The 24,386-nt window shown below is 44.9% G+C and overlaps 1 protein-coding gene and 1 long non-coding RNA gene across 6 annotated transcripts; one reads left to right on the top strand and one right to left on the bottom strand.

The window, feature by feature from the left end:
* Positions 1–7,262: 7,262 nt before the first annotated feature.
* LOC118964880 lies at positions 7,263–10,944 on the bottom strand. Of its 5 annotated transcripts, none has more exons than XM_036980281.1 (4): positions 10,584–10,944; positions 9,919–9,955; positions 9,402–9,674; positions 7,269–9,149 (listed from the first exon to the last, which is right to left on the bottom strand). In XM_036980281.1, the coding sequence occupies exon 4, from the start codon at positions 8,979–8,981 to the stop codon at positions 7,854–7,856; it is 1,128 nt and encodes a 375-aa protein (XP_036836176.1). In that variant the 5' UTR covers positions 8,982–9,149; positions 9,402–9,674; positions 9,919–9,955; positions 10,584–10,944; the 3' UTR covers positions 7,269–7,853. The 5 variants fall into 5 exon arrangements, 4 of the variants coding, with proteins under 4 accessions (XP_036836176.1, XP_036836175.1, XP_036836177.1 ...); XM_036980280.1 differs by lacking the exon at positions 10,584–10,944 and adding an exon at positions 10,048–10,115; XM_036980282.1 differs by lacking the exon at positions 10,584–10,944 and adding an exon at positions 10,048–10,115 and having other exon boundaries at positions 7,269–9,142.
* Positions 10,945–15,738: 4,794 nt separating this feature from the next.
* On the top strand, positions 15,739–16,449 carry LOC118964883. The gene is made up of 3 exons (XR_005052130.1): positions 15,739–15,973; positions 16,128–16,194; positions 16,405–16,449. It is a non-coding gene; the product is annotated as an uncharacterized LOC118964883 (long non-coding RNA).
* Positions 16,450–24,386: the final 7,937 nt, after the last annotated feature.

Raw genomic sequence — 24,386 nt, 5'->3', positions numbered from 1 at the left:
CGCCCTCGTTTCGTGCCTCACCGGGAAAGCCCTGCAGTGGGCCAGCGCTGTGTGTGGAGGGGGAGATGCGAAGTTGGACGATTTTGAGGAGTTCACCCGCTGTTTCCGGACAGTATTCGACCACCCACCCGAGGGCAGAGCGGCGGGTGAGCGCCTCTACCATCTGAGGCAGGAGATGAGGAGCGCACAGAAGTTTGAGCTGGAGTCTAGGACCCTGGCTGCCGGCGCTGGATGGAGCAACAGGGCCCTGATCGACAATTACCGCTGTAGTCTATGTGAGGACGTCCGTCGGGAGCTGGTCTGCAGAGACACCACCCGCACCTTCGACCAGCTGGTGGACCTGTCCATCCGGCTGGACAACCTGCTGGCTACTCGCGGACGTCCAGATCGGGGTCTGGTTGTTCCATCCTCCCGCACACCCTCTCCGATACCCATGGAGCTGGGAGGTGCGGTGCACAGGGAGACCGGAGGGGGTTCCCTCTCGTGCACCATATGTGGCCGCAGAGGTCACACTGCTGGTCGGTGCCGGGTTGGTTCCTCTGGGAATCGAGGTAGCAGACAGGGCACTCTGGCGTCACCCCAGGTGAGTAGGCACCATTCTCATCCAGAGCCCTCTGTTGCACATATGTTTGTCTCTGTTACTTTTCCTGAAATTTCCCTGTGTTCCCAGCATAAGGTGCTAGTAGATTCAGGCGCGGCTGGGAATTTCAGTAATAAAGGATTAGCTCATAGTTTAGGGATCCCCATTGTTCCTGTGCATATGCCTTTCCCCGTTCATGCCTTAGATAGTCAACCATTAGGGTCAGGGTTTATCAGGGAGGCAACCGCTCCTTTGAGTATGGTAACGCAGGGGGGTCACAGGGAAAAGATGAGTATTTTTCTTATTGATTCTCCTGCGTATTCCGTGGTGCTTGGCCTACCCTGGTTAGCTTGTCATAACCCCACTGTTTCTTGGCCACAGAGGGCTCTCACGGGGTGGTCGCGAGAGTACTCATGTAGGTGTTTAGGGGTTTCCGTTGGTGCTACTACGGTGGAAAATCCAGACCAGGTCTCCACCGTGCGCATTCCCCCAGAATATGCCGATTTGGCTCTCGTCTTCTGTAAAAAGAAGGCGACTCAATTACCACCCCATCGACGGGGGGATTGTGCAATAGATCTCCTAGTAGACGCTGCACTTCCCAGGAGTCACGTGTATCCCCTGTCGCAAGCGGAGACGGTGGCTATGGAGACATATGTCTCCGAATCCCTGCGTCAGGGGTACATTCAGCCCTCCATTTCACCTGTCTCCTCGAGTTTATTTTTTGTGAAGAAGAAGGATGGAGGTTTGTGCCTGTGAGGTATAGTTACCCCCTACCTCTTATTGCTATGGCGATTGAGTCAATGCACAGGGCTCGCTTCTTCAATAAACTGGATCTCAGGAGTGCGTACAATCTGGTGCGTATTCGGAAGGGAGACGAGCGTAAGACGGCATTTAGTACCACCTCAGGGCATTATGAGTACCTCGTCATGCCGTATGGGTTGCAGCCGTGCGTAATTAGCTGACTCCCACCACGGTAAAAGAGGTGCAGTGATTTTTAGAGTTTGCCAACTACTAGAGGTTTATCCTTTATACTGGAGGTTTATCCCGGGCGCCTAACAATGAACATGCACCTGTAGAATGGTCGTTAAGACACTAACAGCTTACAGATGGTAGGCAATTCAGGTCACAGTTATGAAAACTTAGGACACTAAAGAGGCCTTTCTACTGACTCTGAAAATCACCAAAAGAAAGATGTCCAGGGTCCCTGCTCATCTGCGTGAACATGCCTTAGGCATGCTGCAAGGAGGCATGAGGACTGCAGATGTGGCCAGGGCAATAAATTGCAATGTTCGTAGTGTGAGACGCCGAAGACAGCGCTACAGGGAGACAGGACGGACAGCTGATGGTCCTCACAGTGGCAGACCACGTGTAACACCTGCACAGACCACGTGTAACAACACCCGCATCGGTACATGCGAACATCACACCTGCGGGACAGGTACAGGATGGCAACAACAACTGCCCGAGTTACACCAGGAAAGCACAATCCCTCCATCAGTGCTCAGTCTGAATAGACTGAATAATAAGCTGACAGAGCCTGGACTGGGGGCTTGTAGGCCTGTTGTAAGGCAGGTCCTCACCAGACATCACCGGCAACAACGTCACCTATGGGCACAAACCCACCATCGCTGGACCAGACAGGACTGTCAAAAAGTGTTCTTCACTGACGAATCGCGGTTTTGTCTCACCAGGGGTGATGGTCGGATTTGCGTTTATCGTCGAAAGAATGAGCGTTACAGAGGCCTGTACTCTGCAGCGGCATCGATTGGAGTTGGAGGGTCCGTCATGGGCTGGGGCGGTGTGTCACAGCATCATCGGACTGAGCTTGTTGTCATTGCAGGCAATCTCAATGCTGTGCGTTACAGGGAAGACATCCTCCTCCCTCATGTGGTACCCTTCCTGCAGGCTCATCCTGACATGACCCTGCAGCATGACAATGCCACCACGCACAGAACGAGCAGTATGGCTGATTTCCTCCAAGACAGGAATGTTAGTGTTTTGCCATGGCCAGCAAAGAGCCCGGATCTCAATCCCATTGAGCATGTCTAGGACCTGTTGGATCGGAGGGAGAGGACAGGGCCATTCCCCCCTAGAAATGTCTGGGATCGTGCAGGTGCCTTGGTGGAAGAGTGGGGTAACATCTCACAGGAATAACTGGCAAGTCTGGTGCAGTCCATGAGGAGGAGATGCACTGCAGTACTTAATGCTGCTGGTGGCCACACCAGATACTGACTGTTACTTTTGATTTTGCCCTTCCCCTTTCGTTCAGGGACACATTATTCAATTTCTGTTCGTCACATATCAGTTTGTCTCAGTTTTTGAATCTTATGTTCGTACAAATATTTACACGTGTTACGTTTGCTGAAAATAATTGCAGTTGACAGTGAGAGGACATACACACACACACACACACACACACACAAAGCCTACCATCAGTAACACACTACGCCGCCAGGGACTCAAATCCTGCAGTGCCAGACGTGTCCCCCTGCTTAAGCCAGTACATGTCCAGGCCCGTCTGAAGTTTGCTAGAGAGCATTTGGATGATCCAGAAGAAGATTGGGAGAATGTCATATGGTCAGATGAAACCAAAATATAACTTTTTGGTAAAATCTCAATTCGTCGTGTTTGGAAGACAAAGAATGCTGAGTTGCATCCAAAGAACACCATACCTACTGTGAAGCATGGGGGTGGAAACATCATGCTTTAGGGCTGTTTTTTCTGCAAAGGGACCAGGACGACTGCTCCGTGTAAAGGAAAGAATGAATGGGGCCATGTATCGTGAGATTTTGAGTGAAAACCTCCTTCCATCAGCAAGGGCATTGAAGATGAAACGTGGCTGGGTCTTTCAGTATGACAGTGATCCCAAACACACCGCCCGGGCAAAGAAGGAGTGGCTTCGTAAGAAGCATTTCAAGGTCCTGGAGTGGCCTAGCCCGTCTCCAGATCTCAACCCCATAGAAAATCTTTGGAGGGAGTTGAAAGTCCGTGTTGCCCAGCAACAGCCCCAAAAGCCCCAAAACATCACTGCTCCGGAGGAGCTGCTCCGGATGGGCCAAAATACCAGCAACAGTGTGTGAAAACCTTGTGAAGACTTACAGAAAACGTTTGACCTCTGTCATTGCCAACAAAGGGTATATAACAAAGTATTGAGATAAACTTTTGTTATTGACCAAATACTTATTTTCCACCATCATTTCAAATAAATTCATAAAAAAACCTACAATGTGATTTTCTGGATTTTTTTTCTCATTTTGTCTGTCATAGTTGAAGTGTACCTATGATGAAAATTACAGGCCTCTCATTTTTTTAAGTGGGAGAACTTGCACAATTGGTGGCTGACTAAATAGTTTTTTGACCCACATACATACATACATACATACATACATACATACATACATGTATGTGGGGCGGCAGGTAGCCTCGTGGTTAGAGCATTGGGCCAGTAACCGAGAGGTTGCCAGATCAAATCCCCGAGCTGACACGGTAAAAATCTGTCGTTCTGCCCTTGAACAAGGCAATTAACCCACTGTTCCTAGGGCCGTCGTTGTAAATAAGAGTTTGTTCTTAACTGACTTGCCTAAGGTTAAAATTTAAAAAAACAATCATACACTCTTAACAATACTGCTACAGAAGTGACACCCAGGGACGGTGCCAACAGATTACAACCACGAGTGATCAACAGATTACAACCACGAGTGATCAACTTACACTTTATAACATGTTGTCTTCTGTCTGATTCCTGTCTTGTAACAGATCCAGCCCCTAACGGTTGCCCTGACCCAGACTACATCCCCAGGTCCAGATGATTCCAGCAGGCACAGCCCAGGTGGTTCAGCAGAAGCTCCTCCAGCAGCAGGTGGTGACTGCAGCTGCCTCGCTTCAGATACAGACCCCCCCTCCTCACAGCCCGGCCCAACAGGCCCCAGTTTCCGCTGCAGCAGAGTCCCCAGTACAGCAGCATCCAGCCAAGGGCCAGGCTCGCGGAGGGGCCATGAGGGGCAAGACCCAGTCCAAGCCTAGCAGGGGCAGCAGCTAGGTGCCCACAGGACTAGTTAGAGCTCCCCTTTCAGCTAGGCTAAGCAGGACATCTCATCAGTGTAAATGCATTCAGTGACTGAGGAGCAGCATTATGAAGAGATCCAGCGTTATGAAGGAGTGGTGGAGTCCAGTTTGAGGTGGCTGTGTTGAATCTAACCTGGTTTAAGGAACTGCTCCATGTAAAGGAATGACCTGTCTTTTAAGAGTGTCATCATCTATCTTCAACACAGTACTGTAACTGTCGGCTGTTTCCTTCTCAACTGTTTCAGAAGGTCTCCCCTGGAGGAAACTTGGACCAACATCCAGGGGGAGGTTTAAGATCAGAAAAGCAGAAAAACAATATTCATGCCTTTTTTTAAATTGATGAATATATTAATGTTACTCCATAGATATCCTGTGGCTATGGGCTGGTGCATAGCTCATTTGGGGAATGTCCATTTGAATAATGTTTTGTGTATTCATACATTGTCCCTGTCCGCCTTGATGATATTATTCTCATGCTTACCGTTTATGATGTCTGTAATTTCATAGTTGGTAGATATAGAAAACACCCTTCTTGTTAAAAAAATCTATGTAGTGATAATCATATCTTTACGTTGTAAGTTTGAGCTATGTAGTCTGAAGAAAGCTTGTGATTGTGTCTCTGGCACCCGGATAAGCACGCATCCTACGTTATCTCCAAAGGCAGGCAGTATTACCACTGCACTGGATAACCTAGCTGTCTATAGTGGCAACCAGCTGATATTTTCATTACATAAAGTGCATTCAGAAAGTATTCAGACCCCTTTTCCACATTGTTATGTTACAGCCTTATTCTAAAATTGATTCAATCTTTCCCCCCCCTCTACAGATAATAACCCATAATAAGACATTAAAAACAGTTTTATTTTTTTAATCAAAAACCTATGTACTAAAAATAAAATACTGATCACATTTACAAATATTCAGACCCTTTACTCAGTACTTTGTTGAAGCACCTTTGGTAGCGATTACAGCCTCGAGTCTTCTTGGGTATGACGCTACAAGCTTGGTACACCTGTATTTGGGGAGTTTCTCCCATTTTTCTCTGCAGATCCTCTCATGTTCTGTCGGATTGGATGGGGAGAGTCGCTGCAGTTTTTTCAGGTCTCTCCAGAGATGTTCGATTGGGTTCAGGTCCGGGCTCTGGCTGGGCCATTCATGGACATTCAGAGACTTGTCCCGAATCCACTCCTGCATTGTCTTGGCTGTGTGCTTAGGGTCGTTGTCCTGTTGGAAGATGAACCTCTGGAGCAGGTTTTCATCAAGGATCTCTGTACTTTGCTCCGTTCATCTTTCCCAGGATCCTGATTCAGGCCAAAGAGTTCAATCTCGGTATCATCAGATCAGAGAATATTGTTTCTCATACCCTTCCCCCAGGTCTGTGTTTCTTTCCAAATCATGTCCAATCAATTGAATTTACCACAGGACTCCAAACAAGTTGTAGAAACATCTCAAGGATGATCAATGGAAACAGGATGCACCTGAGATCAATTTCGAGTCTTATAGCAAAGGGTCTCAATAATTATTTAAACAAGGTAATTCTGTTTTTATTCTTTATAAATTTGCTCAAATGTTCTACACTTTTCGCTTTGTCATGAGATGTTAATGAGAGGAAAAAATATTTGTATCAATTTTAGAATAAGGCTGTAACGTAACAATGTGGAAAAAGTCAAGTGGTCTGAATACTTTCCGGAAGTTTACTTTTTATAACACATTTCCTGTGATATAACCGTTGGGAAATAATGGGTACTTCTACCGTATAATAGGTTAAATCAAAGGATGGAATATGCTGCAATAGATAAAAGCCTTTCTCAGTGTTTTAGTCATGAGGGAGAAAAGAAAGCTCTCAACAGCGCTGTCTGTTTTCCCCTGCTGGCTGCTGACAGTGGCAGATATATCAGAAGAGAAAACATTTATTTGGGCAGGAGGGCAGAGATTCAGGCCTAAAGCCACTCAGAATATCCTAGATCACTGGATCAGAGGGCATGTCACACAGTGTCAGAAGAGTCAGACTGTGAAGAAGGGCTATACACACACCACTATAGTTAATGTTGCTATCACTGCTAACATTTAAAAGACCAGTATTGTAATCTGGTCTGTTAACGGGAGCACATAAGAAGACAAAGGCCAATTTAATGCAATGAATGACATTTAATAAATTGTCTGAAGTTACTTGGTCTTTAAGGACTGTTTGAAGGGCTTGAACAGGCCTTTGGAGATGGCAGAAAACATCCTGACGAGAAGTGGACGTTTGTGAGGCGTCTCCTGTTGGGAGCTGGCGGGGAGATCCTTTGGCAGTGCAGACATGGCGGCATGTGGCACTATGCTGGGCACTACAGAAGAGAGAGAGAGAGTTTACATGCACTTTAATTCAGAAATGATGTAATGTATGTTACAACTCAACATAACTGACACTGATAAATGAGAACCAACAGCTTGAGTTTTGGAGAATATAATTACTTTTACATAAGAGATGACTACTGATTGCATATATAACCTTTGTAAGGTTATTTTGAAGTGGCATTTCTTTGTACACCAATATCTCAAACAGACTGTTGTCCTGTTGTGTGAACTTACGCATGCCATCTTCAGCAGTGGTCTGTACTTGTTCTGATTCAGAAGCGGTGGGAATCCTTCTTGTTCCCCTTCTTGAATAGCTAAGTATTTAAAGAGAAAAACATGTTTTAAAAAATGTCACAGCTGAACAACCTCATGATGATAACAATCACACCTACCACACCAGCACAACAACATTTATGATTGGTTTTGGAATGAACGGATGGTTTTATATTTTTACACTGAATAGCATTGTTTACTCACAACTGTTCATTTAAATACGTTTGCTGTACCTTTAAGTTGCTTGTCAGCCTGACCAGCCTTTGTAGAAAAGATAGTTTCCCGCTGCTAGCCCTCACATCCTCAGCCAGTGGAAGAGCCTTAGGCCCAGTGGTTTTGACTGATGTTCTTGAGGCTGCCCTCAATGCCTCATTACATCTGTGGAGAAGCGCTTCACTCAAAGACTTGACAAGAATCCTATCAAATGAAGAGTCCTGAGTCGACACGGCCTGTTGGAGGATTTTCTCCGAGCCAAACTCCTCCAACAGATTTTTATAGACGACTCTGTAGACTTTATGAATCCTCAAGTTCTCTGGATAGGCTTGTGTCTCAGAGCAGCCTGACCATGCACAGAAGACCTCCATAACTTTAGGGATCAGGTCTTGTGACTTGCGTCAACTGGGTAATCTTCTGCTGGGGTTTGGATTTCTGTTAGAATTCTCATTACTAACATGCTGATGAGGCCGGTGACGTCATCATCACTGCCCAAGTTATCAGAGGATGGGGTTGGAAGTGTGACATCTTTGACCATGTCTGGGCTGGTTGACATATCGTCCCTGACAATGTTTTGAGCTACACCAGAATGACTGGTGGAATCCACTTCCTCTCCATCAATGTTGGCCTTCAAGATTTGTGCTGCATTGGAGGTCTCGCTTGTTGCCATAATGGTGCCAGAAGGAGACAGCCGAGGGGAGGACTTGCCACTCAATAGATTGCCTACATCAGATATAGTGGTTTCAGATGTTTGGAGAGATTCAGTTGGAGAGGATCCTCTACTTTCTGCATCAGAATCCACAGAGTACATGACCTGGCTTACCATAACTTTGGTAAAGAGACTGACTGTGTCACTAAATACTGATGAAGAAGAAGAGCTAGAAATTCTATCTTCAGACACTCTAGCCAACACCTTGGCCCCCTGAGCCAAACTCATTGAAGTTGAATAGGGCACAAAACTAGGAAGCAGGAGGCACTTAACAGACTCCTCTACAAACAGCTGAACCAGCTCGTAAGTTGTGTGCTTCCCCACCTTGTCATTCCTCTTCAGCTTCGAAAGGATGGTATCAGATGCACTCTTTCCAGCCGCCACTGTCAGTCCCAGAGGGGTCAAGTTGCTATCGGAAATTATGCGGTTGACTTGGTGACTGAGATCACGGGAGAGAGCACCAATCCTACCCTGAGATATGAGCTCCTCCAGTCTAGCTATTGGATCTGTTAGATCAGGGTGAGATGTAACCTGCCCTTCTGCCTCTGGATATACCTTCTTCATGATGGTATCGGCTATGGCAAACATGCTTGTTCTGGCATCACACACCATTGTTTTTGGCTTAGTAGATTCGCTCATGTCAATGACTGAGCATCTTACAATGGGCTGAGCAGTACTCTCGGGTAACTCAGAAGGAATGGGAGTGCAAATTCCCACTCTGTCTTCTGTGATTTGGCAGTTGAGAATGACAACGAGGAGGAAGACCGCAGTGACTCTTGATAGACCAATTCCTCGCCACATTCGCTGCTTATCTTCTCAATGTTCTCCAGCATAGTTCCAACCACTTTATCTATTTGTGAAAGCTGTCCTGCAGCCACCATTTGGTCAGATTTTGACAGTTGCTCCTGGACACTGCTGATGATACTGTCCTCTGGCATTCCCAGGTGGACTTTCAGTGAGGTCTGGGAACTTTAAAATGAACAAGCAAAGCATGTTAATTGCTGTCTGAAGTTGGAAAATCGATATCTTAGTGCTAACAAATCTAACAAGCATTATAATTGAGTATTCTAAATGTAATTTATATGTGTGCATTAGATATTGCAAAACACACCTGTTAGAAAGCTGGAAAATATTGAAATGGGGAAATTATTGTTCATCAGTTTGAGGGTTCGGATTAACTGCACACACACACACACACACATTATGGGGAACATACAGTACCTCTTGGAAGAGGGTGTGCTAGACCTTGGTCGGAGAGCCCTGCCGCCACAGTTACTTCGCCAAATATTTAACTTCCTGGATGAGCTCCAGTCTTTTCTACTCAAAGGCAGTGAAGGATCTTGCACTGCCACCCCTCTTGAGTGAGTCAGCGTTGTCATAAAAGCCCGTCACCCCTAGAATGCAGGCCAGGGCCGGCAGCAGGATCTGCAGGGTGGTCTGTGCAATGAAGTTGACAATGGTCTTGCACAATTTTGCAAGCTGTTCCTTTGTCATCTGCATTGCACAAACAAAACAGAACACAGCAGGTTTGGCAATGAGACTCTGATGTAAAGTATTCTAGATTGAACAGAATGCATTTCACCAACATCGTTTTCCTTATCTGTGACTGAATTCAAAGTTGGATGAAGTATGACAGATTAATGAACGTAATAGCAGAATAGAACTATGGTTAATTCCTCTCTCTTGATTCAACACAACATTCCCAAATCAAAGGTCAAAGGCTGATGGAGAAACTTACAGGTTTTTTAAATCCTTTATAGATCACTTGCCATTGCCTAGAAAAGAAAAAATAAATGTGTTTTACTTACTTTTTATTTCCTTCTGCACAAAATATGTGAGGCTAGAGCAAAACATGGTTCTAACATACTCATCAGTAAGATTGCGCATGAACGAGATGAGGATTGGGTAGCAGTCCTCCAGCTCATCTTTGTTGCCTGGGCCGAATGCAGCCTTAAGAGCATTCTTCTCCAAGAGCTCAATAACAGATCCTCTGTCCGGGTGTTTATTCCTCAATCCTAAATATGTTATTACCATATAGGACAATTCAGGATAAGTCAGACGCTTTTCTCTTAATACAATACTTTGATAAAATTGCTACAATAGGACTATTGAATAAAACTACCCATGCAACATTTCTTACTGACTACAGTTTCTAACATGACCTTTATCTATGATATTAAAGTTTAGAGAACCAACATACTACAGAGGGAAAATCTATGACCTGGATCCGTATCAGTGCCCTGCTCCCCTGACTTCTTGGCACTACTTTTCCTCTTCGCCTTGGATAGAATAGAATAGATTCCAGATCACAAATAATAGACATGTTACATCAGGTCAATGCAGCTATTGTGACAATTGAGTGTTACTAGTCTAGTAGCTGCCCTGTCACTCCTGCCATTTTACCTTTCCTGTCTTCTTGGGCTCCTTCTTGAGCTGGGCCACTGGTTCTTCCTCAACAACCTCCCTCCCCTCCCTCGGGGGATCCTCATCATCTCTCTGTACTACCTGAAGGACATAGGAATTTCATGTCAATGTCAGATTAGATTCTTGCAAAGGACATCATAGAGCTACAGCCATATCAGAGCTAAACTGGTGATTGACTTAATAGAGAGAATTAGACATTTGTTTTGCAATAGCCTATGTTATCTTAAATGACGTTTTCCTTAGTTACATTCCCAAATATTTAGTGTCATTTAACCTACCTTTTCTTCATCCATAATAGCATACAGTATTTTTTATATCTCGAAAAACTTGTCCTTATCTGTGTTGTTTTCACTCATGTTGTGTTTACTGAGGACAATATTGCAGCCACTGACGAATTAAGAACTTCATACCACGTCATGGAATGTTAGACCTTTATGCACATTCCCATTCTCTCATTAATATTGGGGGGGAAATATATTGATCAGATTACACACTTTCCCCATCAACCGTTTTCGATACAGCTAGGCCCACATTGAAATCTGTTCACTAAGCACTGCGACTCAGTAGGTCAAAACAGAAATAAACCTAGTCTAATTTCGTGTCGACCTCTTTTGGATGTATTTCGGTACCCCATTTAGTGAGCCAGTTGTATGATCTATTCCTTATAGTGCATTCCTTAAAAGTAGGCCTACATTAGGGAATAAGGTGCTATTTGGTAGCATATTCCTCTTTAGCCCATGCCTCCACCAATCTAATTATTTTAGATTTGTAGGAAGATACGAACGAGAGTGTACACTTCAGGAGAAGGGAGATATTATTGGACTGTATCCCTAGGCTATAGCCAGGCCTAAACCAAGTAGCCTTGAGTACGATCCCAAAAGCTTGGATTGCCAAAGGCCTATCAGAGCTAAATTGGTGAAAACAACTTTAAACTTACTGTAAAACATGTTCTACCTTCCCCTATATTTCACTTACCTTTTCTTCCACCATAGCTAATTGTATATCCCGAAAAGCATGTCACTGCCAGTCTACTAGTATCGGACTGTCTCTCCACAACAACGCCGGATTCCTGCCGTAATCCCTGGACCACTACTTCTGATCTTCACAGCTAGATCACAGCTTGCAGCTAACTAGCTCACAGCTAGCTTGCACTCATCGTGGCATCCAGTGCCAAAGCTATCCCTAAGGCCCACCTCCCCGCCTACCCGGCCTACTCAGCTGGACTGCCATTCAGTCCAGTAACAGACTGAGATTCCCTCTACTGATGGACATTGCATAGGTAAGGATGTTTAAGAGCTCTGCTATAGCTTGTAGTTTTGCTTTAGGTGTGTGTTAGAAACATAGGTATGCCTACCAAACTCATAGCACTTGTTATTTTTCAACGTTACTATTCTGCATCTCTTCCCCCCCCCAGTTGGAGAGGTTTCTCCCTCCATATCTGTCAAAAAACGATCCTTGATTGTCAGGGTCTTTTCAGCAATGATGAAGCCATTTAGGCGCTTCACCAAGAAGAACCTGTAACCTGTTACGCTGCATGAAGAACTACTTATGTAACAGCAAGACTTTTGACAAGAGGAATTTCTGCATGTCTACCCTTTCAAAGTCTATTTGATCAAATAAATGCCATTGATTTTACAAGAATTTCAAGTGTTTTGGAAGATTGATAATACTGAAGCAGATTTTCTCAGAGAAATGCACTAGTTCCCCCTTGGTTACACATTTATTGTGCAGTTTTTGAGTTGGCAGGACTTGGGGCAGCAGGTAGCCTTGTGGTTAGAGCATTGGGCCAGTAACTGAAAGGTTGCTAGGTCAGATCCCTGAGCTAACCATGTAAAAATATGACGTTCTGCTCCTGAACAAGGTAGTTAACCCACTGTTCCTAAGCTGTCATTGTAAATAAGAATTTGTTCTGAACTGACTTGTCTAGGAAAATAAATAAAATAACCACAGCTTGACTCTAATACAATAGTTGCTGCATAGACTGTCAGATAACCAGATGTTCTCTATTAATTTAGTTAGATTGGTAAGAGCTTATTAGCAGCAAGGGGAAAACACATAGAGGAGAATTAGCTATCTGCAGCTAGATCAACCCTCTGAGATGTTTTCTATATGTTGAAACTATAAGGTCCAACAGTTGACAGTGTATGTCAGAGCAAAAACCAAGCCATGAGGTCGAAGGAATTGTCCAGAGCTCAGAGACATGATTGTGTCAAGACACAGATCTGGTGAAGGGTACCAAAACGTTTCTGCAATATTGAAGGTCCCCAAGGACACAGTGGCCCCCATCATTCTTAAACGGAAGAAGTCTGGAACCACCAAGACTCTTCCTAGAGCTGGCCGCCAGGCCAAACTGAGCAATCGGGGGAGAAGGGCAGTGCAGTGGAGTATCTTCAACAGCCATAGGCCCAGGGATTTCACATCACATTCCATGATGCAATGCAGAATACGGCTTCACACAGAACAATCACCAAACCCATAAGATAACACTTAGCACAGCCAAACATCATGTATCACATGAAGAGGCATGTGTGTTCTCCAGACGTGATACCTTGTCATGGACCTGCTGTTTCGATCTTCGCTCTCTCTCTCCCTCTCCCCCACCTCTCTCTCTCCCTCTACCACACCTTTTGTCTCGACCTCTGAATGTTCGGCTATGAAAAGCCAACTGACAATTACTCCGGAGGTGCTGACCTGTTGCACCCTCTGTAACCACATTATGTTGTTGACTCTGTTGGTCATCTATGAAGAATGTTTGAACTACAGTACTTGAATAACGATCTGGCCTTACGATCTGGCCATGTACACTTATAATCTCCACCGGCACAGCCAGAAGAGGACTAGCCACCCCTCAGAGCCTGGTTCCTCTCTAGGTTTCTTCCTAGGTTCCTGTTTTTCTAGAGAGTTTTTCCTAGCCACCGTGCTTCTAAATCTGCATTGCATGCTATTTGAGGTTTTAAGCTGGGTGTCGGAATAAGCATTTTGTGACATCTGCTGATGTAAAAAGGGCTTTATAAATAAATTGTACTGATTGATTGATGATTGATTGTATGAAATGGAGTAGCATATATCCATCATGTAAAATGAACATTGAGCACTGTCTCCATGGAGTATAGCACTGCAGCCTTAGGCAATGTATATTTACGTGGTGCATAACATTATCACATGCATGGCAACCTGTGAAATAGATCAACAGATGATGTTTTATCTCCTCTCAAGGTCTGTTGATTTACAGTATCTCAGAATCAGGAACTGTCATATCCCATGTGATATGTCAAAACAAGTTGATACATGGTGCATTGGGTTTGTATTTATTGTGGATCCCCTTTAGCTGCAGCAGTTACTCTTCATGGTGTCCAGTAAAATGAAGGCAGTTATATAATTGCAAAAACATTCCCGATACATTCACAACAGATTTCACAAAATCCATGTTCCTTTTTGATTTCGGGGCAGGCTGTCAACAGCACGTACTGTGACACTATGATAAGTCAACAATACCTCTAGGCATATCTGACGTCATGTATTTGATATCTTAATGTGAAGGTTCATGTCCATATTGTCATCAGTTCATTGTGTTTGAGGACGGTTCACTGACCAGTTTCCAACGGATACGATTAGACTAGTTTAACAGTTACAGAACAGCTACAGTAGCCTATCAGAACAGCTGCAGTATCAGAGGCTCAGAGCCTTAATTAACGGGCTACACATAATGGCTGACGACAGCCAGGTAAGGTTCATTTTAGCCTACGTTTAATGAGCTTTACAGTTGTCCTAATCCCATCTTGTTCTAATGGCAAGTCTGCCTTAAGTGCAGAAACTATGGTTGATATTAGAAAATAAGTATGATTGGAAGTTTAGGCAAGTAATTCCAATTGGGGAATTGTTGTGGGATGTTAGCATACCATATTGCGCGTGTAGCATTCGTGCCATGGAGGATTGTGCAGGCCGGCAGGTTGCTACAGGATCCTAGTATCATGTATGTTATAGGGATCAGATCTGGCTGACTTTTTCACCTGAACTGCTCAATGGCTGTCCATAATGAGCCCAGCGAGCAGGATGTGTAGCTGGGCTCTGCAATAATTAGCTCCCAGAGCAATTACAAATAACTATTCTTGTTTTAAAAGCGTCATTACAACTAGCAACATGACGGTCAGTCACCTCTAAGCAGGACTCAGTAGAAACGCTATGTGTTGGATTTGTCCATGTCTCGCTAAATTAACCTAGCTACCATAACAGCCGTGGAGAATTTATACTACAGTTTTAAGGGATCTCTCTGAAGGTTTTAGATGATACAGTGGTGCTTCGTACTCTGGATGAAGAACCATACATCTCGGCTTGGCTTCATTGCATTATTATTTGGGGAACGTTGACATGCCATTTGTGTTGACGGATGGATGAAAATAATGTAATTATAGTATCGTTATACATAGGCTAGCAGGAAAATCCGCATGAGATATCCATAGAACTGAGCCCTGCTCCATTTCAGCACCATGCCGCGGTCTCAGGTGCTGCCCAGACTCGAAACATTTCAGAACCATGGCACTGTCCCCTGACGCCAAGAAACGTGTCAGCTCTATGCAGCGGAACGTCTTTGATTTGAAATTATTCTGCAAGTGGTTATAATTTATTGCACGTTCTAGTTTTGCAGATCTACAACCTCAGAATTATAGCTAATGGATGGCAGCGAGTTACGTTTTTGTATATGGTTATGAATGACGATGCATGATAAACCATAAATTAAACGCAAAAACGTGCACTTAGACATATTTTCGTTTGGCAGAACTTTGACAAGCTTTGATTTGTTTTCTAATGAAATTGACAATTCATATAGATATTAGACTTAGGCCTAATTGTGACATCATGTGTGTATGACATCTTTGAAGAATGCTCTGGCTTCAGCCAATCAGAATCGAGTATTCAACAATGCTTTGGCATAATTCAAGGACGTTCATATTCACTTCAGTTGTCTGCCGATGGTTCACTGACGTTTTTTCAAAGGAGGTATTAGTATTTCCTCTAAACAGCCTACAACAATAAGCCACTCATCATGTCAGATGACAGCAAGGTATAGTTCATTTGCCTATTTTGAGTTTAGAGGATAAATTACTAACAATATAGTAGGTCACCAACACAGCAATAGGTCTCACTGGTTTGATCCATGGCCTGAAATCTGACCACTATTGCCGTTTTGTTTAAAATAGGAGCGAATAAGTTGTTTCATAAAGTCACAACCTAGGACTGATATTGACCTCTTATTTATCCACCAGAGCGTGAAATGGGACGATCCCCCGGATGACCAAAATAAAGTCGTGGAGAACATGAAGGATGAAACAGAGACACATGAGACCAACAAGAACAGGACAGGAGGCAAGGTAAGAAATATGCTGTCCTTTACACATGCTCTGCCTACTTAGGCACAGATCTAGGATTAGTTTACTATCACTAAATCCTAGCCTTAAAGCATTAGGAGGAGACGCTACACTGACCTTAGATCTGCTATTAGACCTATAATCTGTTGTCATGTAGGCTAAACGTAAGTCCAGTGGCGGTGCCAAGAAGACTTCCGTGGAGGAGGACAGCAGCATTGGTGCAGGTCCGAGATTACTTCATGTTGGGTGCAGGTTGTGTTCAAATTCATCAGCACCGATCTGAGTAGATAGTATCTATATAGGTGAAAGCAATATAGTGGAGGCCTGCAGAGAGATGTGCTTTTACCTGTCCAGTGCAATCAAATCCCTAAAGGTGAAGGAAATTAGGGATCAAGTTCAGATTCAACTTTAGATTTCTCTTTGCGGTTTCCCAGAGTCTTCTCAGACACCCGGGTGTGGTTTCCGGGAAAGGGGATCTATCATTGAGCAGCTGGAGAAGGAGGCTCAGAGGACTCTAATGCCTTCTCTCAAGATTGGGACATGCTGTGCCCCAATCCTCCTCTCCTTCCTGAGGAGTCTAACTGATGAGCAAGTCCCATGTCTTTTTCCAACCTCACATACAACAACTCTGAATTTATAGTCATAGTGCACCTTCTAACCACAAATGGGATTTCAAACACTACACCTAACCCTAACATCACTGTAACCACACACCTAACTCTTCCTGTAAATCAAGAACAAAATATCTCATGGACTTGCTAATTGCTTAAATAAATACACGTTTATTTTCCCTGACATGGCTATCTAGTGACTCCACTAACTCAACACCAGTGTGCAGGTAAAATATGTTTCCTTTCTTTTCTCTAGCCAATGGAGAGTGATTCAGCAGGGCATGAAAAATAATGTAAGTCTCTCCACATAAGGTTCTGGTCAAAAGTTGTGCGCTATATAGGGAATGGTGTCATGGAATTGCTTGATTGACAAAAACATTACTCTGTTTGTTGGCCATAGCTCACATTCGAGCAGCTCTCCATGCTGTGTCTGAAGATTGTTAAAGTCGTGACCCAGACAGCCCTCCGCATTCTCCTACCAGCGCTAGCTCGTATCATGGGGGTGAACCTGAGGAGTGGGGCAACCTCCCCAGAATCACAGTGCTCTCTGACAGGGTCTGAGGATTCCTTAGGCGGTCTGGATGAGAGAGAGAAAAGGCTGCTGATCAGTGAGATGAACTACTGGACTAAGGAGAGGAGGAGTAATGGCAGTGCAGGATGCCGCCAAAAATCCACTCGCAGAACCTCATCACCATGCTGTTCGCCTAAGAGGTATGTTCACAGCAATATTTCAACATAATAATTGCAAGACCTGATCCATACTTATCATACATTATTAACTTGGAATTCACACCTTGTAGTTTTAAGTTCTGTTCAGAAATGTTGCCACTGGGGGTGGGTCCAGGTGAAAGTCATTTTTAACTGGGTAAGCCATGAAGTCATCTATGAATAAATAGATCAGGTACATGCCATTCAGAAATAATCATATTCTGATGTCGTACAAACATAAAAATCAGGCAAAAAATCGTGTCAGTTGGCTTTAGGCTTCTAGAACTAAGGTGGTATGAGAAGTAATCCATCATTGCTCTAATTTGGTTTTCAGGCTCACTAATGACCCAGATTAGATACAGTTGGTTACATTTGCATGGCTTAAGTGGTGATTGTGTGTTTATCTTCAAGGTCCCAGACCTCATTGCAGAGCTTGCCTGCAACTAGAGAGGCTCCCCTCATGGAGGAGCCTCTGAAGGCTCTTTTTGGGGTAACGGAAGAGAGCCTTCTGATATCCCTGGTTGAGGGTCACTCCAACCCCACCTCCTCCAGCTCCTCCGAGTTGAGCTGTGCTATCGTGGGGGAGGTGGTACACCAGCTTAACTCTGGCCTCTCAGTGGCCATTCAGGCCAGCCCGGGGAGTTGCCCCCCTATGGACAGTCAGGACATAGCAGCAGGCAAGGAGGTCATTCGGGTAGCCTCGGTTCAGATCCTGGCCGAGCTACAGAGCCAAACATCTGAGCCAGAGTGGGTAGGGTTTATCGAGCCCCTCATGGACCCTGTGACCGATGATGTGCTGGAGGCCATTGTCGGCACAATGGACAAAATGGCACAGGACTTCAACATCCTATTGGATCTGGCCAAGAAGATGACAATCTTGGGGTCTAAATTTCTGACCAATCTTCAATGTGACCTAGATGTTGAGTGTCCATCTGGGAAGGAAGGGACCACTCACTTTCTCAAAGAGACTGGATCCTCTACCAGTGTGGTGGCCAGAAAGATTCAGACCCTCTCTAGCCCCGACTTTCAGTCTAAAGCCCTGAAGGCGGTGAGCACCATCCTTACAAGGAAAGTCAGCAGCTCTTCTGGCATGGCTCCTTCCTCTAGGCCTTCTAGTGCTGCTCCTAGCCTTACTGAAGCCCCGCTGAATACCAGCTGCACAGCCCTGACATCTGTAACCTCCACTGCCACAGTGATTGTTAAGGCATTTGTGGGAGGCATGGAGACGATAGCATCATTTGAAGACACATGTGAAGCAGTTGATTGGCCAGTTCCTGTAAATGACCACAAAACAGGGTCTTCACAGAAGATAACCTTCTCTCTAGCCGGCACACTCTATGGCCGTATACGAGCAAAGCTGAGGGACCTTTTAACTCTAGCCGCTCGAGAAGAAGGTGTGTCAAAGGATGCTTCTCTTCGGGAGTCTTCAGACACCCTGGAAAAGGCAACTGTTTCAACTGTTGAGGTCCAGTTACCCAGCACCGAACACAGTAGAGTTCCCAGAGAGAGCCAACCAATACCAGCTCTCTGTCTCTCCAATCTGGATACCAGTACTCAAGAAGTTCTTAGCAGTGTTTTTTCCATCTACAAGTCAGAGTTATCAAAAGTGGAGAGTAAATCCTTAGCCGTTGTCAGTTCATCTGATGAGTCCCTAGAGGCTTGATTGGTTTGTTGATGGTGTCCTATCAAAGCTTGATGACTATACTATTTCCCAGTCACCCTCACCCAATGAAGGCTTGAGCGTGAGTACTCAATATTCTCAACTGAGCTCAGAAGAGAGTGTCAGAATCACAGAGTCCTCAACTAGTCTGATTCAGAGCATTAAGAAGCTCTCTAGCAATGACTTTCAGACTCAGGCAGAAGAGGCAGTGAGTAAAGTGCTGATGAGATCCAGTCATTCCTTTATCACACAGATCAGCCATACTGGTCTTCAGAAAAGTCTGCAGGCTGGCTTATCATCTAGCTCACCATCAGAGATCCATGTCCTTTCAGAATCCATGTCCTCCATGTCCTCTGAGAATACAGCCTCTGGATTAGTGGAAACCTTTGTCAAAGGAATGGCGACTATTTTCCAGAAAAATGAGTCCACTGACACTGTGCTACTGGAAAGAAGTGGGAGAGTTTCACAGTGCTCCCACGGGGGCTCCCAACTGGATGATACTGAATTGAGTGTTAAAATATCAGAGGAGAAGCTTTGGTCAACAGCTAAGAACATCTGCGTCAGTATGAAGAACACACTTAAGGATTTCTTCACAGGGCTGAAGCCATCCGGATCCGAAAGGACAGAAATGGCTTCTTCCAAAGAGACCCTTGGGGAAATCCTGGTTGCTATCCAGAGTGAAATCTCAAACTTCGGGCGAATGAAGGATTCCAGGGAGCTCCTTCAGATCAATGATATGGTAGGAACTATGCTGAAGGAGATTGAGAAAAGTGAGGATGACAGTGAACAAGTCTGCCAAGACATCCCTCGAACCTGTTCATCTTTATCCACTTCTTTAAATGGTCGTAGTTCCTTGTCCAGCTCTTCAAAGGGTCCTAGGTCAGAGTGTGAGTTAGAGATCAACCTCCCTGGCACTCCCATCCTGAAGTGCCTTTTGATCTGACCTGCCCCATCGTCAGGAGCTCCTGCATCGACACCAGGGAATCTAAAATGCCAGAGATTTCTACAAGTGACCTAAAGACAAAGATGATGGCACACACAGATGAACCCCTGCATCGTAACAGTCCAATGACTGACAGCAGCCGACCACCGAGTGCTAAAGTCTCTTTTCGATCCTCCACTCCGTCTTTCACCAGCAAGGGAACCTTTTTGGTACCAAAGGGAGAGGGGATTGACATTGAAGAGAAGGAGGTGTGTATCCCTAGCAGCTCTGGCCATCTGAGGGAGCTCTTAATCATCCCGGACATCAGCAGTGCCACTGCATTCCCACTGCAGTACTTGATGGATTCCAGCAAAGATGATGGCATCTGTTTTGTCACCATACTGGTGATAAGGTTGCTATCGGAGATCAGACCCTCAGCCCTAGATGGACCCTCCCAACAGGCAGCAGATCTGACAGAAACATCTCAGCAACTCATCAGACAAGTCCTGTCTGAGTTCTGTGCTGCATCCAGATTATCCAGGACACAGGCATATTCCCAGAACCTGAACATCCAAAGGGTGTTCAGAGGTGTACATAAAAACCTCATGGAGGAGTTTGGCTCTTATAACACCCTGCAAGCAGCTATTTCCTCCCAGGACCCTGCATTTGACAGAGTCCTGGTAAAGTCCTTGACCCAGCAGCTGGTACAGGGATGCAAGGAGGCGTCAAGACCAAACCCATCAGACCAGGCTGAGACAGAGAGGGGGGCTGAGCAGAAAGCAAGAAGGAGCTTCCTTTGCTTTTCAATGACCAAACTCAGGATCAACTTCAAGGTATAGCAGGGAGTTAGCATATGTTTTTTGTTCCAGTTAGGTGCTGATGTTATTGATGTGGCTATGATAAGACAAATACATGAAATAAATATTTTTTATTCACCACTAAATTGTTGCCTTGGATTCAGAAGTGTTCCATTTATTTATTCTCTGTACCATTTTCTTTACCTTTCTTTGTTAGCGTTCCAAGAGAGGAAACAAAAATGACTGCCATTCAGTCCAGGACCAGACTGAGATTCCCTCTACTGATGGACATTGCATAGGTAAGGATGTTTTAGAGCTCTGCTATAGCTTGTAGTTTTGTTTAGGTGTGTGTTAGAAACATAGGAATGCCTACCAAACTCATAGCACTGTTATTTTTCAACGTTACTATACTGCATCTCTCTCTTTCTCTCTCTCTCTCTCTTACCCCATCCATTTCTCTTGTGTTTCTAGCTCCAGTTGGAGCGGTTTCTCCCTCCATATCTCAGCGTGTCAAAAAACGATCCTTGATTGTCAGGGTCTTTTCAGCAATGATGAAGCCATTCAGGCGCTTCACCAAGAAGAACCTGTAACCTGTTACGCTGCATGAAGAACTACTTATTCACCAGTATCTTTACCTGCACATGACCAGCTGATCATTTATCACTCCAGTGTTAATCTGCTAAGTTGTAATTATTCGCCTACCTCCTCATGCCTTTTGCACACAATGTAGATAGACTCTTTTTTTCTTTTTTTTCTACTGTGTTATTGACTTGTTTATTGTTTACTCCATGTGTAACTCTGTGTTGTTGTCTGTTCACACTGCTATGCTTTATCTTGGCCAGGTCGCAGTTGTAAATGAGAACTTGTTCTCAACTAGCCTACCTGGTTAAATAAAGGTGAAATAAAAATAAAAATCAGGCACTTTTTTTCAGAAAACCGATGGCAGCGTCTATCATTGCTCTTCTACCATCTATCCCATGTCTGCACCTCCCTCTTCCATCAAAAACAAATTACCTGGTTAAAGTTAGTTAGGCTAGGGGTTAGGGTTAAGGTTAGAGTTAAGTTTAGGAGTTAGGTTAAAGGGTTAAGGTTAGAGTTAGGGGAAGGGTTAGCTATAAGGGTTAGGGGAAGGGTTAGCTAACATGCTAAGTAGTTACAAAGTAGCTAAAAAGTGGTAAGGAGTTGAAAGTTTGCTAATTAGCTAAAGTTGTCTGTGATGAGATTCAAAATCATAACCTTTGGATCGTTAGACATCCGTGTTATACTGTATGCCCACCCCTCCACCCTGACCAACCACCCTACTTTCGTTTTTGCCTTAAATAACCATTTGTCTTATATAACCATACCAAACATAACATATTATACTAATTTGAGTGTCCCGGATTTACATTTACTATGTTATGTCTAGTCTATGAGATCAGGCTGATCACAGGCATGAACAGAGTAACAGGTCATTGTAGTTATGAGTGTGAGTGTTAGAGAGGGATTTGAGGATTTCACTGTGGGTCAATGCAGAGCTAAGCATGAAGGATTTTTGTGGCATGACATAAAACCAGAAACCACAGCACAGAGGAAACCTCTGAGGGTCATAATGGCTGGTCCCATTAAACCTGGGGGAGGAGTTTGAGCAGACCTCAGAGGACAGGAGCTGACATGGTGTTAAGGACAGTAGATGAATCACCGCACTTTTTTGCTCTTGTTCCCTGTGTGTGTGTGTGTGTGTGTGTGTGTGTGTGTGTGTGTGTGTGTGTGTGTGTGTGTGTGTGTGTGTGTGTGTGTGTGTGTGTGTGTGTGTGTGTGTGTGTGTGTGTGTGTGTGTGTGTGTGTGTCTTGACAGAGGTAGAAAGTGATGAAATACAGAATTGTGCGTTCGTTTGTTGTAGCTTTTTATTGTTGTATTAGATCATTTTCATCCCTAACTTTTTAAGAATGAGGCAAGATGAAGTCAAATTTCTCAAACAAGAAACATGGTTGACTGTTTCCCTTCAGTCGATTTCTCATTCTCTTGTAAAATAGCAATGATGCAAGCGCTCTGATCTAGAAGCCAGTGAAAGCGAGAGGTTTTACAGCTAGTTTGTTCAGCTCAGGAAGGCCCCACGGCAGCACTTTGGAGTGTAGCATTGTGTTTTGGTATCCTCATCTCCTTTGACAGAGTCTCCCGCATAACGACGTAGCAGATAAAGCAGTACTGGGTAGAGCTGGTGGGGCTTTCAGAGTCAGTTTGCTCTTTTACCGTTGTATGGATGTCTCTCTTTGCCGAAGAAAAGCCTTGCCATTGAGAACCTTATTCCAGTCAGAGAGATATTATCAATATTTGTGTTGACACATACCCTACTGCTTCAGTCAGGATAGCATCGCGGCTGGGGATTTGTTGTCATCTGTCTGAGATGGAGATACTGGTTGAGCAGAATACATTTAGAGGTACATTGGGAAAGAAAATCCTGCATGTATGAAAAAGCCCACCCTGTGGGTGTCACAACTTCTGCGGAAGTCGAAGCCTCTCCTTGTTCGGGCGGTGCTCGGCGGTTGACGTCACCGGTCTTCTAGCCATCATTGATCCATTTTTCATTTTCCATTGGATTTATCTTGTCTTACTACACACCTGGTTTCAATCCCATTCATTACCTGTTGTGTATTTAACCGTCTGTTTTCCCTCATGTCTTTGTCAGAGATTGTTTTATGTTCAGTATTCGTGTTTTGTATTTGGTGCGCGACGGGTCCTCGTACCCACTTTGTTTCATTGTATTTCATGGTTTTGGAGTTATGTGTTTTAAGTTATTAAACTACTCCATTCCACCAAGTTTTAATTATCCTGTGCCTGACTTCCCTGCCACCTATACACACGACTGTGATAGAATCTCTGACCAAAATGAAGTCAGCAGGAGAAGGTACCCCAGCCGTGGAGGTGGAGGAGCGCGTCATGGAACATGTGGCGATGATTTCCAAACTGAGCGCAGCCATGGATCGCGTTGTCCAGAATATGGACCGCTGGGAGACACAGGGAGTTTTCCCAGCGCCTCTACCAGCACAACCGGGGTCTACCCTGAACACCCCTTTCCCACCTGAACCTAGCAGGATCCATCTATCCATACCACAGGGATACGACGGAGATGCTGCCGGATGCCAGGGTTTCCTCCAAAAACTAAGCATGTACCTGGTCACGGTCCACCCAGCTCCATCGGACCGTGAGAAGAGTTTCGCCCTTGTCTCGTGCCTCACTGGGAAAGCCCTGGAGTGGGCCAGCGCTGTGTGTGGAGGGGGAGATGCGGCGTTGGACGATTTTGAGGAGTTCACCCGCTGTTTCCGGACAGTATTCGACCACCCACCCGAGGGCAGAGCGGTGGGTGAGCGACTCTACCATCTGAGGCAGGAGATGAGGAGCGCACAGAAGTTTGCGCTGGAGTTTAGGACCCTGGCTGCCGGCGCTGGATGGAGCAACAGGGCCCTGATCGACCATTACCGCTGTAGTCTACGTAAGGACCTCCATCGGGAGCTGGTCTGCAGAGACACCATCCTCACCTTCGACCAGCTGGTGGACCTGTCCATCCGGCTACTGGAGGTTTATCCGGGGCGCCAAACAATGAACATGCACCTGTAGAACACTAACAGCTTACAGATGGTAGGCAATTCAGGTCACAGTTATGAAAACTTAGGACACTAAAGAGGCCTTTCTACTGACTCTGAAAATCACCAAAAGAAAGATGTCCAGGGTTCCTGC

Source organism: Oncorhynchus mykiss, chromosome 6 (assembly GCF_013265735.2).
Source record: "Oncorhynchus mykiss isolate Arlee chromosome 6, USDA_OmykA_1.1, whole genome shotgun sequence".
Taxonomy (NCBI): Eukaryota; Metazoa; Chordata; class Actinopteri; order Salmoniformes; family Salmonidae; genus Oncorhynchus; species Oncorhynchus mykiss.
This window is presented reverse-complemented; position numbering and strand designations above follow the sequence as displayed.

Coding starts and splice junctions, on each gene's coding strand:
- LOC118964880 (XM_036980281.1), bottom strand. CDS start 8,981: ATGTGGCGAGGAATTGGTCTATCAAGAGTCACTGCGGTCTTCCTCCTC.